Here is a 12,722-nt window from a genome sequence, read left to right as displayed (position 1 = left end):
ACACACACACACACACACGCGCACACACGCACACACATGCACACACACACACACACATGCACACGCGCGCACACACGCGCACGCACACACACACACACACACACACACACACACACACACACACACACACATGCACACACACACACACACACACACACACACACACACACATGCACAAACACAAGTGAATATTAATGATGCAGTGGTTCCTGAACATTTTACGCAACCTTTTTCTACAACCAGGTCCAGGTTTCTGGTTCTTTGTTTCTGGTTCCTGGTTTGTGGACTGGTCCCCTAAAGAGAACCTTTTTCTACAACCGAATGAAGGATCTTCAGACTCCTGAAGAGGTCTACTGGTCCCAGTAGGAAGCTCAGGAACCACTGCTCTGGCCTCGAGGTGCTCGGCGGACTCACTCACCACCACGTGGAACGGGCTGTTGGGAATGTTCTCGCCCCCAAACCGGATGGTGATGACGTACTTCCCGGGTTCTGGAGCCGTGTAGTAGATATCGAAGGTCCCGTCGGCGTTCTCCACCACGTCCACGTCCAGCTCCGCCCCGTCGGGGGTCGACACCTTGCAGGTGACTTTACCTTTCCCAGCAGCCTTTGCGTCCACGGTGATGACCGTCTCCTCTCCGATCTGGATGGTCGGGCCGATACCTGATCCTGACAAGAGGGACGACCAATCAGGAGGCGAGTAGCGTGAATCATCTGAACACTGAGCTGCTGAGATGTTTACTACTGTACACAGTGATTAACATGAATAAAGTAAAGTAACCATAAATAAATAAAACAAATAATAAATAACTAAAATGAATGAAACAATTAAAATATTTAACTAGACAAAAAACAAAATGAAATAATGAAATACAACTAAACAAACCAAATACAATACAATTAAAAAACAAATAAAGCAATATAAAACTAACTAAATAAAGTAAAACAGAATATAAAATAAATAGGACAAATCAAATAAAATAAAAGGAAATATAAAATAAAATTAACAATAAATATCAATTATATTAAAAACAAATAAAATCATGACTAAAAACACAAATAATAACAAAAACAAAATACAAATAATAAAAAATGTATATTAAATAAATAATAGAAAATAGAGAAAAATAATAAATGAATAAATAAGAAGAATAAAATGAAATTAATTAATTTATTAAAATGCAAATTTAATTTTACAAATCCACTCATGACTCTTCAGACCAGCTTAAAGTAACTCACCCAGTCCGTGTCCTCCGATCGACACTGTAAGAGAAACAAACACTCAGCGACGACACCTTCTGATTGGCTGCCACAGTAAGAGGTGGGCGGAGCCTGACCTGTGACCAGACACTTGCTGGCGTCCCCGGCGGGCAGCGCGTGGATGCGGTACGGAGAGTACGGGATCTCGTCTCCTCCGTACTTGATGGTGATGGTGTAGCGTCCCGTCATGTCGGGGACGTAGGACACCGTGTACGTCCCGTCGCGGTTGTCCCGGATGTTCGCCCTCTTGGGTTTCCCCTCCGGATCCTGGAGACACAGTGAATATATATCAAAGTACTCTGAAGTACTACAACTTCAGTACTGTCCATCAGTGGTCTCCTACGCAACGTGAGACGGAAGTAATCTTTGGTTCGGGTTCAGACATCACAAACCATCTGTCCTGAACCAGAACCAGAACCAGTGTTTTAAGATCTGAACCGACAGACTCGGACCTTTGACGTCAAATACATTCTGATGGTTTGAGACCAGTGGTGTTCACAGTACTCATATCTTCATCATCACACAGGATCTAACTAGTCTACTCACTACAGGAGGAGGAGGAGGAGGAGGAGGAAGAAGAAGAGGAGGAAGAGGAGGAGGAGGAGGAGGAGGAGAAGGAAGAGGAGAAGGAAGAAGAGGAGGAAGAAGAGGAGGAAGAGGAGGAAGAAGAGGAGGAGGAGGATGAAGAGGAGGAGGAAGAGGAGGAGTTCACTCCGGTTAGTGAAGAACTGAAAACCACACAAACTGATGAAGGTCAGTTCACATGGAGACCACGGGGGGGGGCTGATAATAAATGTACTTAGTTACTTTTATATACACAACATGTTTATTTAAGTGTACGGCAACATGTTTAAATAGAACATTTATATTTGTGTTAAATGATTCTGCTGCTCCAGACTTCATGTAACTTTTGGAGGTATTTATTTTATATAAATCAATATAATAAATATCACAGATCTATTATATCCTTTAGTTTCCTGCAGATCCAGATCCAGTAACACTTTATTTCACTGGTTCCTTTAAAGAGGCTCCTATTGTCTAAATATTTAACTTTGATTATATACTAATTTATTACATTTATTACTTTGTGGCTCACTGGTGTCTGATGATTCCCTCTTAAATAAAATCACTTCTAATCAGAGTGAAAGCAGGAGAGGATCATTGATGTCCTGTTTTTAGGCAACAAGGAGGCAGAATAAGGGGATAGGGGATGAAGGGAGGAGGGGAGACGAGGTGATGGAGGGAGGAGGTCTTACACAGCCTCTCTTATGAATACTGAAGGGGATGGTTTTCTTTACTATGTGAGTCTCCCACACCCTCCTGCCCCAGTCCTCCACAAACACTGAGGCCTCCCGGCTGGACCCGTCTGGACCCTACAAGCCCCGGGGACAGGAAGTCACAATCAGGGGTTAAGAGAGTCAGTGAGACAACAACAGTTCAGAGCCTCCTCACATATTCAGTCCACAGAGAACTGGTTTGTTGGGCTGAAGCTTCAGATCCCAAACAGACAACACCGTAGTTCTGTTTGTAGTTCTAAACATGCTCAGTAGACCCCTACGCTACAATGGAGATTCCAACAAGTTCAACAAGAGCCTTCACGTGCCCCCTATGATGAAGGAATTTATGCCACGAGGACCAAATCACACCCTAGTGGACCATAGCGGACGCTAGCAGACCCTAGAGGACCATGGCAGACCATAGCGGACGCTAGCAGACTCTAGTGGACCATAGCGGACAATAGCAGACCCTAGTGGACGCTAACAGAGCCTAGCGGACCATAACGGACGCTAGCAGACCCTAGAGGACCATAGCAGACGCTAGCAGACTCTAGTGGACCATAGCGGACACTATAGACTCTAGTGGACCATAGCGGACGATAGCAGACCCTAGTGGACCATAGCGGACCATAGCGGACCATAGCGGACACTAGCAGACCCTAGAGGACCATAGCGGTCCATAGCGGACGCTAGCAGACTCTAGTGGACCATAGCGGACACTAACAGACTCTAGAGGACCATAGCGGACACTAACAGACTCTAGTGGACCATAGCGGACAATAGCAGACCCTAGTGGACGCTAACAGAGCCTAGCGGACCATAGCGGACGCTAGCAGACCCTAGAGGACCATAGCGGACGCTAGCAGACTCTAGTGGACCATAGCGGACACTATAGACTCTAGTGGACCATAGCGGACGATAGCAGACCCTAGTGGACCATAGCGGACCATAGCGGACGCTAGCAGACCCTAGAGGACCATAGCGGTCCATAGCGGACGCTAGCAGACTCTAGTGGACCATAGCGGACACTAACAGACTCTAGTGGACCATAGCGGACGATAACAGACCCTAGTGGACGCTAGCAGAGCCTAGTGGACCATAGCGGACCCTAGTGGACGCTAACAGAGCCTAGCGGACCATAGCGGACGCTACCAGACCTTAGAGGACCATAGCGGACGCTAGCAGACTCTAGTGGACCATAGCGGACACTAACAGACTCTAGTGGACCATAGCAGATGATAGCAGGCCATAGCAGATGATAGCAGACCATAGCAGATGATAGCAGACCCTAGTGGACGCTAGCAGAGCCTAGTGGACCATAGCAGACCATAGCGGACGCTAGCAGACTTTAGAGGACCATAGCGGACACTAACAGACTCTAGTGGACCATAGCGAACGATAGTAGACCCTAGTGGACGCTAACAGAGCCTAGCGGACCATAGCGGACGCTAGCAGACCCTAGAGAACCATAGCGGACCATAGCGGACCATAGCGGACCATAGCGGACGCTAGCAGACTCTAGAGGACCATAGCGGACACTAACAGACTCTAGTGGACCATAGCGGACGATAGCAGACCCTAGTGGACGCTAGCAGACCCTTCTGGACCATAGCGGCCCATAGCGGATGCTAGCAGACTCTAGAGGACCATAGTGGACACTAGCAGACTCTAGAGGGCCATAGCGGACGCTAGCAGAGCCTAGTGGACCATAGCAGACCCTAGCGGACGCTAGCAGACCCTAGTGGACCATAGTGGACACTAGCAGACTCTAGAGGACCATAGTGGACGATAGCAGACCCTAGTGGACCATAGTGGACGCTAGCAGACCGTAGCAGACTCTAGAGGACCATAGCAGATGCTAGCAGACCTTAGCAGAGCCTATCGGACCGTAGTGGACCATAGTGGACGGTGTGACCCTGATCTTCCTAAGGCAGGACTGGACTCTGGGACTCACCAGGATCTGAACAGTGAGCAGTCCCTCTCCGGCATCTCTGGCATCGATGGTGAACTCCACCGGCAGACTGGCTGGAACTCCGGACGCGTTCAGACCCGGACCGCTGGCTCGGACTTTACTGGCATCGTGAGCCGGTAATGTCTTGATCTTAAAAGGACTGAGAGGAACCGCATTGGAAGGTTAGACCTGAACCAGTACGATCAAGACTTCTTCATATATGTTTCGGTTACCGACCTGCGAGGGACCTCCTGGTCGGCGTACTTCACACACACCGTGTACGGGCCGTCGGCGGCGGGAGTGTAGGTGACTGTGTGAGAACCGTCTCCGTTATCGGTGACACTGATCGGCTCGGTCACACCTGGAGGGGAACCGGAGTTTAACAATCATTTTTAGACCTTTTAGAGTTCAAGATAGAAATATATGTCACACAGACCTTTGGAGAAACCTGTTAGAGCTAGAAGAAGAAGAAGAAGAGGAAGAAGAGGAAGAAGAAGAAGAAGAAGAAGAGGAAGAAGAAGGAGGAGAAGAAGAAGAGGAAGAAGAGGAAGAAGAAGGAGGAGAAGAAGAAGAGGAAGAAGAAGGAGGAGGAGAAGAAGAAGAAAAAGAAGAAGAAGAAGGAGGAGAAGAAGAAGAAGAAGAAGAAGGAGAAGAAAAAGGAGAAAAAGAAGGAGGAGAAGAAAAAGAAGTTATATACCTTTTAGACTTAAGACTGAGTTAAGATCTTTGTGGTTCAAGTGGACTTGTTCCAGGATGTACGTTTTGGTAGCGGGCAGGTTTCAGTCTCAACAGTCTTAACTGAAGGTTTTTATTTCAGAAAGATCCATTTGTTCTTGACCGACCCTGAAGGCAAGTCGAGAGGAAGGAACTCAGATATAAGAAGACAAGGACGGTCTCACCTGTGGGCCCGTACAGCTGGACCTCCAGGGGGGCCACCCCGGCCTTACTGCTGTCCACAGTGAAGGTCTGAGGGACGTGGGCTCGGACTCCACTTCCCAGTCCGGGACCTGAACACTTCACTTTACTGGGATCCACCAGCTCTCGCACTGGGACCCGAAATGGGCTCCCTGCAACACACACAGATGTTATGAGTCATTGCTGGAGCCAGACCAGACCAGACCCCCAAAGAGTCCTGGTTCAGACCATCACCTGGGATAGGAAGGCCTCCGAAGGTGACGTTGACGTCGTACTCTCCAGGAGTGAAGGGGATGTACTCCACGCTGCAGCTGCCGTCTTTGTTGTCCTTGCAGGACATCTTCGCCTCAGATGGACCTTCAATGGCCAGACCAAGACCTCCGGTGCCAGCACCTCTGAGGGGGAGACGAGGGGGGGAGGTTTAGACTCGGTCTGAGACACTCAGAACTGTTTGATTGAGATTAAGAGCTACAGTAAAATCACCTGGTCTCGACGGTGAAGCGGTTCGGTTTGTTAACCAGGCCTTCCTCCAGACCCGGACCATAGGCTCGGACTCGACTGGGGTCACAACCCTCCGTCACTGACACCCTGAACGGACTCTTCGGCACCGAGACCTCATCAAACAAGACCTCAATCAGATGCAGACCTGCAGACAGACAAATCGTAACGGTCTGTGTCAAACAAAGGGGTCTAAATGAGACCCTTATGAGGCTGCTGGTGGGACTTTAGTCCTCCGATATATTGCTCATGCAGCATTTCCTGCTGAAAACGATGTGGATAAAATCACAATGTGCAAATGTACATTATAGATCTGTGGGATTACCTTTAAAAATACATCTTATTACTAAATAACGGATACAAATTGATGACGTTTTAAGTAAGAAAATGGTGTGTTTGACTCTAAATGGACCATAATGTACTAAATGAACATCATGCTGTATTGAAGAAGACTGTAAACTAGAGATTGAGACCATAAACTCATGTTTACAATGTTTACTGAGGGAATAAATCAAGAGAGAAGTAGAGTCATTTTAGACGAGACTTCTATACAACCAGAGGAGTCGCCCCCTGGTGGACACTAGAGAGAATGCAGCTTTAACTCGTGAAGCTTTGAAGAACTTTAAAGAACTAAAGGTTGTTTCCTGACTAATTTTTTTCTTGCAGGGGTTTGAACCATCAACTGTTTGGCCACAAAAACCTACAAGTTCATCAACTTTGTGAGTTCAAGAGGAACCGAAGAAGACTGAGGCCTCCACAGGGAAGAGTATTTCTGTCCCACAATGCACTGGGCTCCAGCATGTCACACATTACTATCAGTGGAAAACCATCTGCTGCAGCTATTAATACCAGCTGCCCCCCCCCCCCCCCCCCCCCCCCCCCCCCACACACACACACACACACACACACACACACACACACACAGAGGCCTCTCCACATTCATTAAGTTACACCTTAAATACAGTTTTCTACCTTTATTTATCTCTGTGTTTATGTGAGCATCACTGGAAACTTCATCTTTATGTGGTCTAACAAGAACACATGTTGTTGGTTTTGAATAGTTGAAGTCTTTCCCTTTACGAGGACCACAGGGTTGTTTAATTCAACTTTATAATGTGTTGTTGTGGGAAAAAACAGCCAAGAAGAAGAAGAAGAAGAAGAAGAAGAAGAAGATGAAGGAGAAAAGAAGAAGATGAAGGCGAAGAAGAAGAAAATAAAAAAATAAGTTATATATAAAGCGGCAGTGAACCCTCCAAAGTGATCTTGTTCTCTTTGGTCCGTCCCCCCTAGACTAAAACCCTGTAGAGTCTCACCGTCCTCGTACGCCGTGTACTCCACCCTGTAGGTCCCGTCTCCTTTGTCGGTGACGTAGGCGTCCGTGTTGACGCCCGACGGGTTGGAGATTATGGCTTTGACGAGGCTGCCGCCGCTCTTGCAGTGCGCCCGGGCGTCCACGAGGAAGTGGGTGGTCACTTCCCTCAGGACGCCTGCAGAGGACCAACAAAGAAGACCAAAATATAATGAGTTCTTAATTTAATCCAAACATTTGGCAGAACCTCTGAGGCCCTTTACTTTGATTATTTTTGGTTAAATGTGATTTAAAGCGTCGATCACGTAAAGAAAATATTTAATTGATCTGATAAATACTTTAAAAATCAAGTTTTTAATAACGAAGTAAAAGTTAAACTAAATCCATCTCATAAAGGACTTTAATAGATTCTAAATGATTTAAACCACTTTGTACCTGAACCTCTTTCACACTCACCTCTAGGCTCCACTCCCGGTCCGTGGACCTTCACCCCGCTGGTGTCCACAGCCGGGTCCACCTGAAGTCCGGCGGGGAACCCGGGAACTGCGAGTCCTCCGTACTTGATGGTGATGGTGTACGTGCCGTGGACCTGTGGGATGTAGGTGATGGAATAGGTCCCGTCGCCGTTGTTCTGGACGTGGACTTCGGCTTTGGCTCCGGACTCCGAGACGATCTCGATGGTGAGCTCGGCCTCTCCGGCTTTGGAGCAGTCCACCGTGAAGGATCCGTCCTCGTTAACCTTCCCTCGCTCCAGGCCCGGCCCGCTGGCTGTCACCTTGCTGGGGTCGAACGCCGCCTGAACCGCGGCCTTGAAGGGGGACCCGGGGATGTGCTGGTCCGCAAACAGGATGTTGATGGCGTACTCGCCGGGCTCCGTGGGCAGGTAGGACACGGAGCAGGATCCGTCACCGTTGTCCTGGCATTCGATCTTGGCCTCACAGGGTCCCTCCACCGTCAAGCCCAGACCGCCAGTACCGGCTCCCTTTGTGTCAATGGCAAAGGGGGCCGGTTTACCCACAACGCCACCCTGAAGACCTGGACCATAGGCTCGGACCTGGAGGGTAAACGGGCCAAAGAGATGAGACTAGTTTGGAGCCAGAAACATAGACAGACTTTTGGACTCGGTAGATCCAGTAACCAGTTCACCAAGACTAAGAAAGATTTCTGAAGACCAAGAGATGTTTACCGGGACCCAAACTGGTTTACTAAGACCAGTATTATATAATGATATTCTAAGTATTCTGAAAGACTTTTGTTCCCTGAGGTCTCACCTTCGAGGGGTCCGGCGGCATTACGCCCTCCACGCTGAACGGGCTTCCCGGTACGGGGTTCCCGTCGTAGCCGATGTCCACTCGGTACTGTCCTTCCTCGTTTGGGATGTACTTCACCGCGTGCACCTCGTTGGCCGTGCCGGACTCCATCTTGCAGGGGATGGGTCGGCGTGACGGGGAGGTGATCTTGACCTCCAGTCGTCCCTGACCTCCGGCCTCACGAGTGCTGATGGTGAACTCCTCGTCCTTCCCGACATCCACCTCTTTGGTGAGGACACAAACGCACAGAGACGAGAATTTAAAAACCAACAATTTGTCATGAAAGTGAATCTTTGGTACTCAACGTTACCAGATCTGTAGGAAGACCTGATAGGACAAACTTCTTCAATAACTATCTTAACTAAATGTTCAGGATTTAAACTATTATATTTACATTTTGTCATGGTATATATTATATATTATATATAACCACTGGTTTAAAGGGTCCACGTTGATATATGTGACAACGTGGACTCGGTAGAGTCCTGGACTGGCATTGAAATGGTTGTGAAACTGGTAAAACTGGTCAGAGAACCAGCACAGTAGCTCACTGCACAAAATGTTGTACCTCAGATGGAGTTTTTATTGGGAAAATAAATGAAACTATCTGATTCATGGAGCGTCAGTATTTATTAAAACTATTAAGAACACCAAATATCCAAGAGGAGGGTTTTAATATGAAACAATAAAGTGATCTTCCTCCGAAAGTGCTGACTCAGACGTACTCACTGTTGTTCAAACCCTGAACCTGGACCTTGTTGAGGTCCAGCGGGGGGGCCACGCTGATGTTGAAGGGGCTCTTGGGGATGGGGTCTCCTCCGTGACACACGATGACAGTCGTGATCCCCTGAGGAGAGATCACAGAGAGACTACACAGTGAGCTCTGGATCGTGGTTCAGCTCACACACCAGAACCAATGTAGATCCGTTGGTCTCACCTGCTGGACGGCGGTGTAGCGGACCGTGTACGAGTAGTCGTGGTTGTCGATGATCTCGAAGTCTCGGACCGCGTCTCCTTTGGCCGCTCCGGTGAAATGGACCTCTGGTTGGGCTTTACCTGCTCCCTTCGTGTAGATGGTGAAGTGGGTCGGTTTCCCCACTTCAACTCCTACAAGTTAAACATAGAAATACAAATAAACTGGAGGGTTATATAAGGATGGATTACTACTTTTACTTTAGTAAAGCATCTAAATACGTAAGTTATTTAAAAGCTCATGACACAATAGTTTCTTCTCTGCCGGATGAAAATCACACCTGAAGTCAGCTCACCTGTCTTGCTGAGTCCCGGTCCTTCTGCTCTGACTTTAGCTGCATCATGGGAAGGATCCACCTTTATTCTGAAGGGACTGATGGGGATTTCCTGCATTTAAAGATGAGAGGTTTGTTTCCCTCTGTCTCATATTAATAAGAAAAGTTTCGGGGTTTTTTTACCTGTCTCTCACCTGATCGGCGAACAGCACCATGATGGTGTACTGACCGGAACCCGGAGGCGTGTACTTCACCGTGAACGTGTCGTTGTCGTTCTTGATGATGTCGAAGTCGATGTCGGCCTCCGCGGGACCGACCACACCCGGAGCACACTTGATCCCGATGCTGACGTCACCTGAAAGGTAACAAGCGTTCTACTAAACCTCACAAAGTTACACCACTAAAGAGGATCAAAGACATGAAACCAGAACCGGGTCCCACCCTGTCCGGCCTCGCTGCAGTCCACAGTGAAGTACGTGGGCTCGTTGGCCTTCAGGCCCGTCTTCTCCACACCTGGACCGTAAACCTTCACGTTCTCTGGATGGCTGCCTTCTCCTATCGTCACCTGGTTCACACCAAACATGTATTAAAGTGGCATCAACCATCAGTTGAAACTACTTTCCATATTCTACCTCCCCCACAGCACTCACTGTTGTCTATTTCCTCTTCATATCATTTGTTTCTCAATAGTACAGAGGCCCTGAGAGGAGATCTGATCTAAATAGTTTTCTCTTGTGTTTAGGTCTTGAAAACAAGTTAGAAAAATAGGTGTTGTTATAGTACCTTAAATTTTATTTTTCAGCTGTGAAACAGGTGTTTGTTGTTGTTATAGTCGTGTGAGCCACAAGGGGCTGCAGTGCACCACTACCTCGTGTTCTCAGTAGGATAAAAACATTCATATTTTCCTCCAGGTGAGTTTCTTTAGTTATTTAGAACATGAGGTAGAGGTGCCGCCCCTTGTGGCCAATATAAGTATTACAACAACAAACACTTTTTTTTTTCCCAGGAGAGGAAACCATCATCATCATCAGTATTTATTTTTCTCACTTCCTTCTCAGAGCCTCCGTACATTTGTCTGTTTTAATTTATAATTTTTGATGTTCCTTTTTTTGTGTATTTTTAATCGTTTGTGAAGGAGATTTGTTTCACATCTCTTTCTACGTCTTTCAGTCTTTGGAGTTCCTCAAGGTTCGATCCTCGGTCAACTATAACTCTGTACTTTGTTTATTTCTATGTGAATATATGTGTGTATCTGTGTAATTGTATCCTTTAAACTGTTTAATTTCACCCCAGATTTAGACAGAAAACAGTTGTGTTTAATCCTCCAGTTCTCTTGAGCCCACTAGCACTTTGGGCTTCGGTGTTTTGCTCAAGGACACTTCCGCATGCCGAGGATTCGAACCACCGACCCGCTCTTCCCCCGTGTGTTGGTTCTTTACCCTGAAGGGGCTGCTGGGAACGTTGACCTCCCCCCAGGTGATGATGATGGTGTGTTTGATGGGTTTGGTGGGAACGTAAACACAGAGGAAGCTGCGGTCTCCGTTCTCTGAGATCTGGATGTCGATGGGGAAACCTTCTGCGTCCTGGAGGCACAAACATTCACTGATCTCCACTAGACATTATATACATATATATAGGTCGACATCTTTGACCTGTGATCGGTTACCTGAGCGTAGAGCTTCAGCTCTCCTCTGCCGGCTCCCTGGGCGTCGATGGTGAAGTCGGCGGGTTTGTTGACGATGCAGCCCAGCGGCTCCAGACCTGGACCGAAACATCTCACCTGAGGACAAAACATCCCACATTCAGCACATCACTGTCTGACAGTAAAAACTTCTAAAAGTCTGAAGGACCGGTCGAGGTTCTGGTCTCACGTTTTCTGTGAAGATGTCGTTGGCGGTGGGGAGGACGTGAGCCATGAAGGGACTGTCCTTGATGTCCTCATCGTCACAGATCACGTGCACGGCGTAGTCGCCCGGTTCGGTCGGCCAGTACCGAACGTCACACGACCCGTCGCCTTTATCGTCGCACTCGATCTTCGCCTGAGACGGACCCTCGATAGAGAACCCTGCAGATGATGCACGACAAATTAAACACCTCATATATTATGTATATATGTATTTATATCTACGTCTTACAGGTGCTGCAAGAGGAAAATTCATGTCAATTAGTGGTGTATATTCACAGTAAACTTTAAGGAAATCTGACCACTAGTTGTTGCCTGTTTAAGCCCCTCCCCCTAGCCACCTGTCAATCATTCTGAGTGTTTCTGATTGGTCCTTTTGTGACGTCGTGACGTACCGAGTGTTCCCACCTCCGTGCCGATGGCCTCCACCACAAAGTCGGCACTCTTCCCCACCATACCGGTCTCCAGACCTGGACCCCAGGCCCTCACCTTCTGAGGCCCCGCCTCCTCACTAACCTGGACCTCGAACGGACTGAAAACACACACACACACACATATAAATTATGATCCTATACAGAAATGAAATATAATAAACATGTATCATTACGCTACATTTAAAGGTTTAACTAGAAGTGCTGGAATATAAACAGACAATGTTTTTACTCAATACGAGAAAGTTAAAGGCCTCCACTTGCAGCTTTATATACATTCTTAATAAAATATCATGTTTTGTTGTATAAACTGTATAAAATGTAGTTTGTTTTACGTCTACATCCATTCAATCTGGGCCTCTGGAGTCCCTCAGGGTTCTATACTGGGTCCTTTATAGTTTTGTATTTACATGAAACCACTTGGCTGAATGATACAAATATTTAGTTATAAATTCAACATTATGCACCAATGTTTAAAAGAGACATTATCCTAGAACAAACAGCTGATATTATTAAGTATAATAACTGCACTGTATGTGTTAAAATACTTCAAATTGGGTGAAAACAAGCTTAAAACAAGGTTATTTAAGCAATTCATCATGATTCAACTTCTGGAGTTGGTCA

At 47.2% G+C, this 12,722-nt stretch overlaps 1 protein-coding gene across 1 annotated transcript in view; it reads right to left on the bottom strand.

Moving 5' to 3' along the window:
* LOC137889997 (filamin-C-like) overlaps nt 1-12,722 on the bottom strand; it is a 33,413-nt gene that overhangs the window by 11,345 nt on the left and 9,346 nt on the right. Inside the window, exons 10-30 of the mRNA XM_068734071.1 lie at nt 12,063-12,199; nt 11,636-11,829; nt 11,431-11,544; nt 11,204-11,347; nt 10,206-10,329; nt 9,959-10,119; nt 9,786-9,876; nt 9,455-9,624; nt 9,247-9,364; nt 8,479-8,741; nt 7,664-8,261; nt 7,212-7,385; nt 5,884-6,046; nt 5,635-5,795; nt 5,385-5,552; nt 4,723-4,846; nt 4,489-4,645; nt 2,514-2,630; nt 1,335-1,524; nt 1,237-1,260; nt 419-666 (exon numbers count right to left, since the gene is read on the bottom strand). Coding sequence (XP_068590172.1) covers nt 419-666; nt 1,237-1,260; nt 1,335-1,524; nt 2,514-2,630; nt 4,489-4,645; nt 4,723-4,846; nt 5,385-5,552; nt 5,635-5,795; nt 5,884-6,046; nt 7,212-7,385; nt 7,664-8,261; nt 8,479-8,741; nt 9,247-9,364; nt 9,455-9,624; nt 9,786-9,876; nt 9,959-10,119; nt 10,206-10,329; nt 11,204-11,347; nt 11,431-11,544; nt 11,636-11,829; nt 12,063-12,199 — 3,640 coding nt within the window. The remainder of the gene's footprint in view (nt 1-418; nt 667-1,236; nt 1,261-1,334; nt 1,525-2,513; nt 2,631-4,488; nt 4,646-4,722; nt 4,847-5,384; nt 5,553-5,634; nt 5,796-5,883; nt 6,047-7,211; nt 7,386-7,663; nt 8,262-8,478; nt 8,742-9,246; nt 9,365-9,454; nt 9,625-9,785; nt 9,877-9,958; nt 10,120-10,205; nt 10,330-11,203; nt 11,348-11,430; nt 11,545-11,635; nt 11,830-12,062; nt 12,200-12,722) is intronic.

This window comes from Cebidichthys violaceus, unplaced genomic scaffold, assembly GCF_023349555.1.
Source record: "Cebidichthys violaceus isolate CVI_PGR_0920_01 unplaced genomic scaffold, fCebVio1.0.p SCAF_60, whole genome shotgun sequence".
Lineage (NCBI taxonomy): Eukaryota > Metazoa > Chordata > Actinopteri > Perciformes > Stichaeidae > Cebidichthys > Cebidichthys violaceus.
The sequence above is the reverse complement of the archived record's forward strand: the minus strand, read 5'-3'. Positions and strand labels throughout refer to the sequence as shown.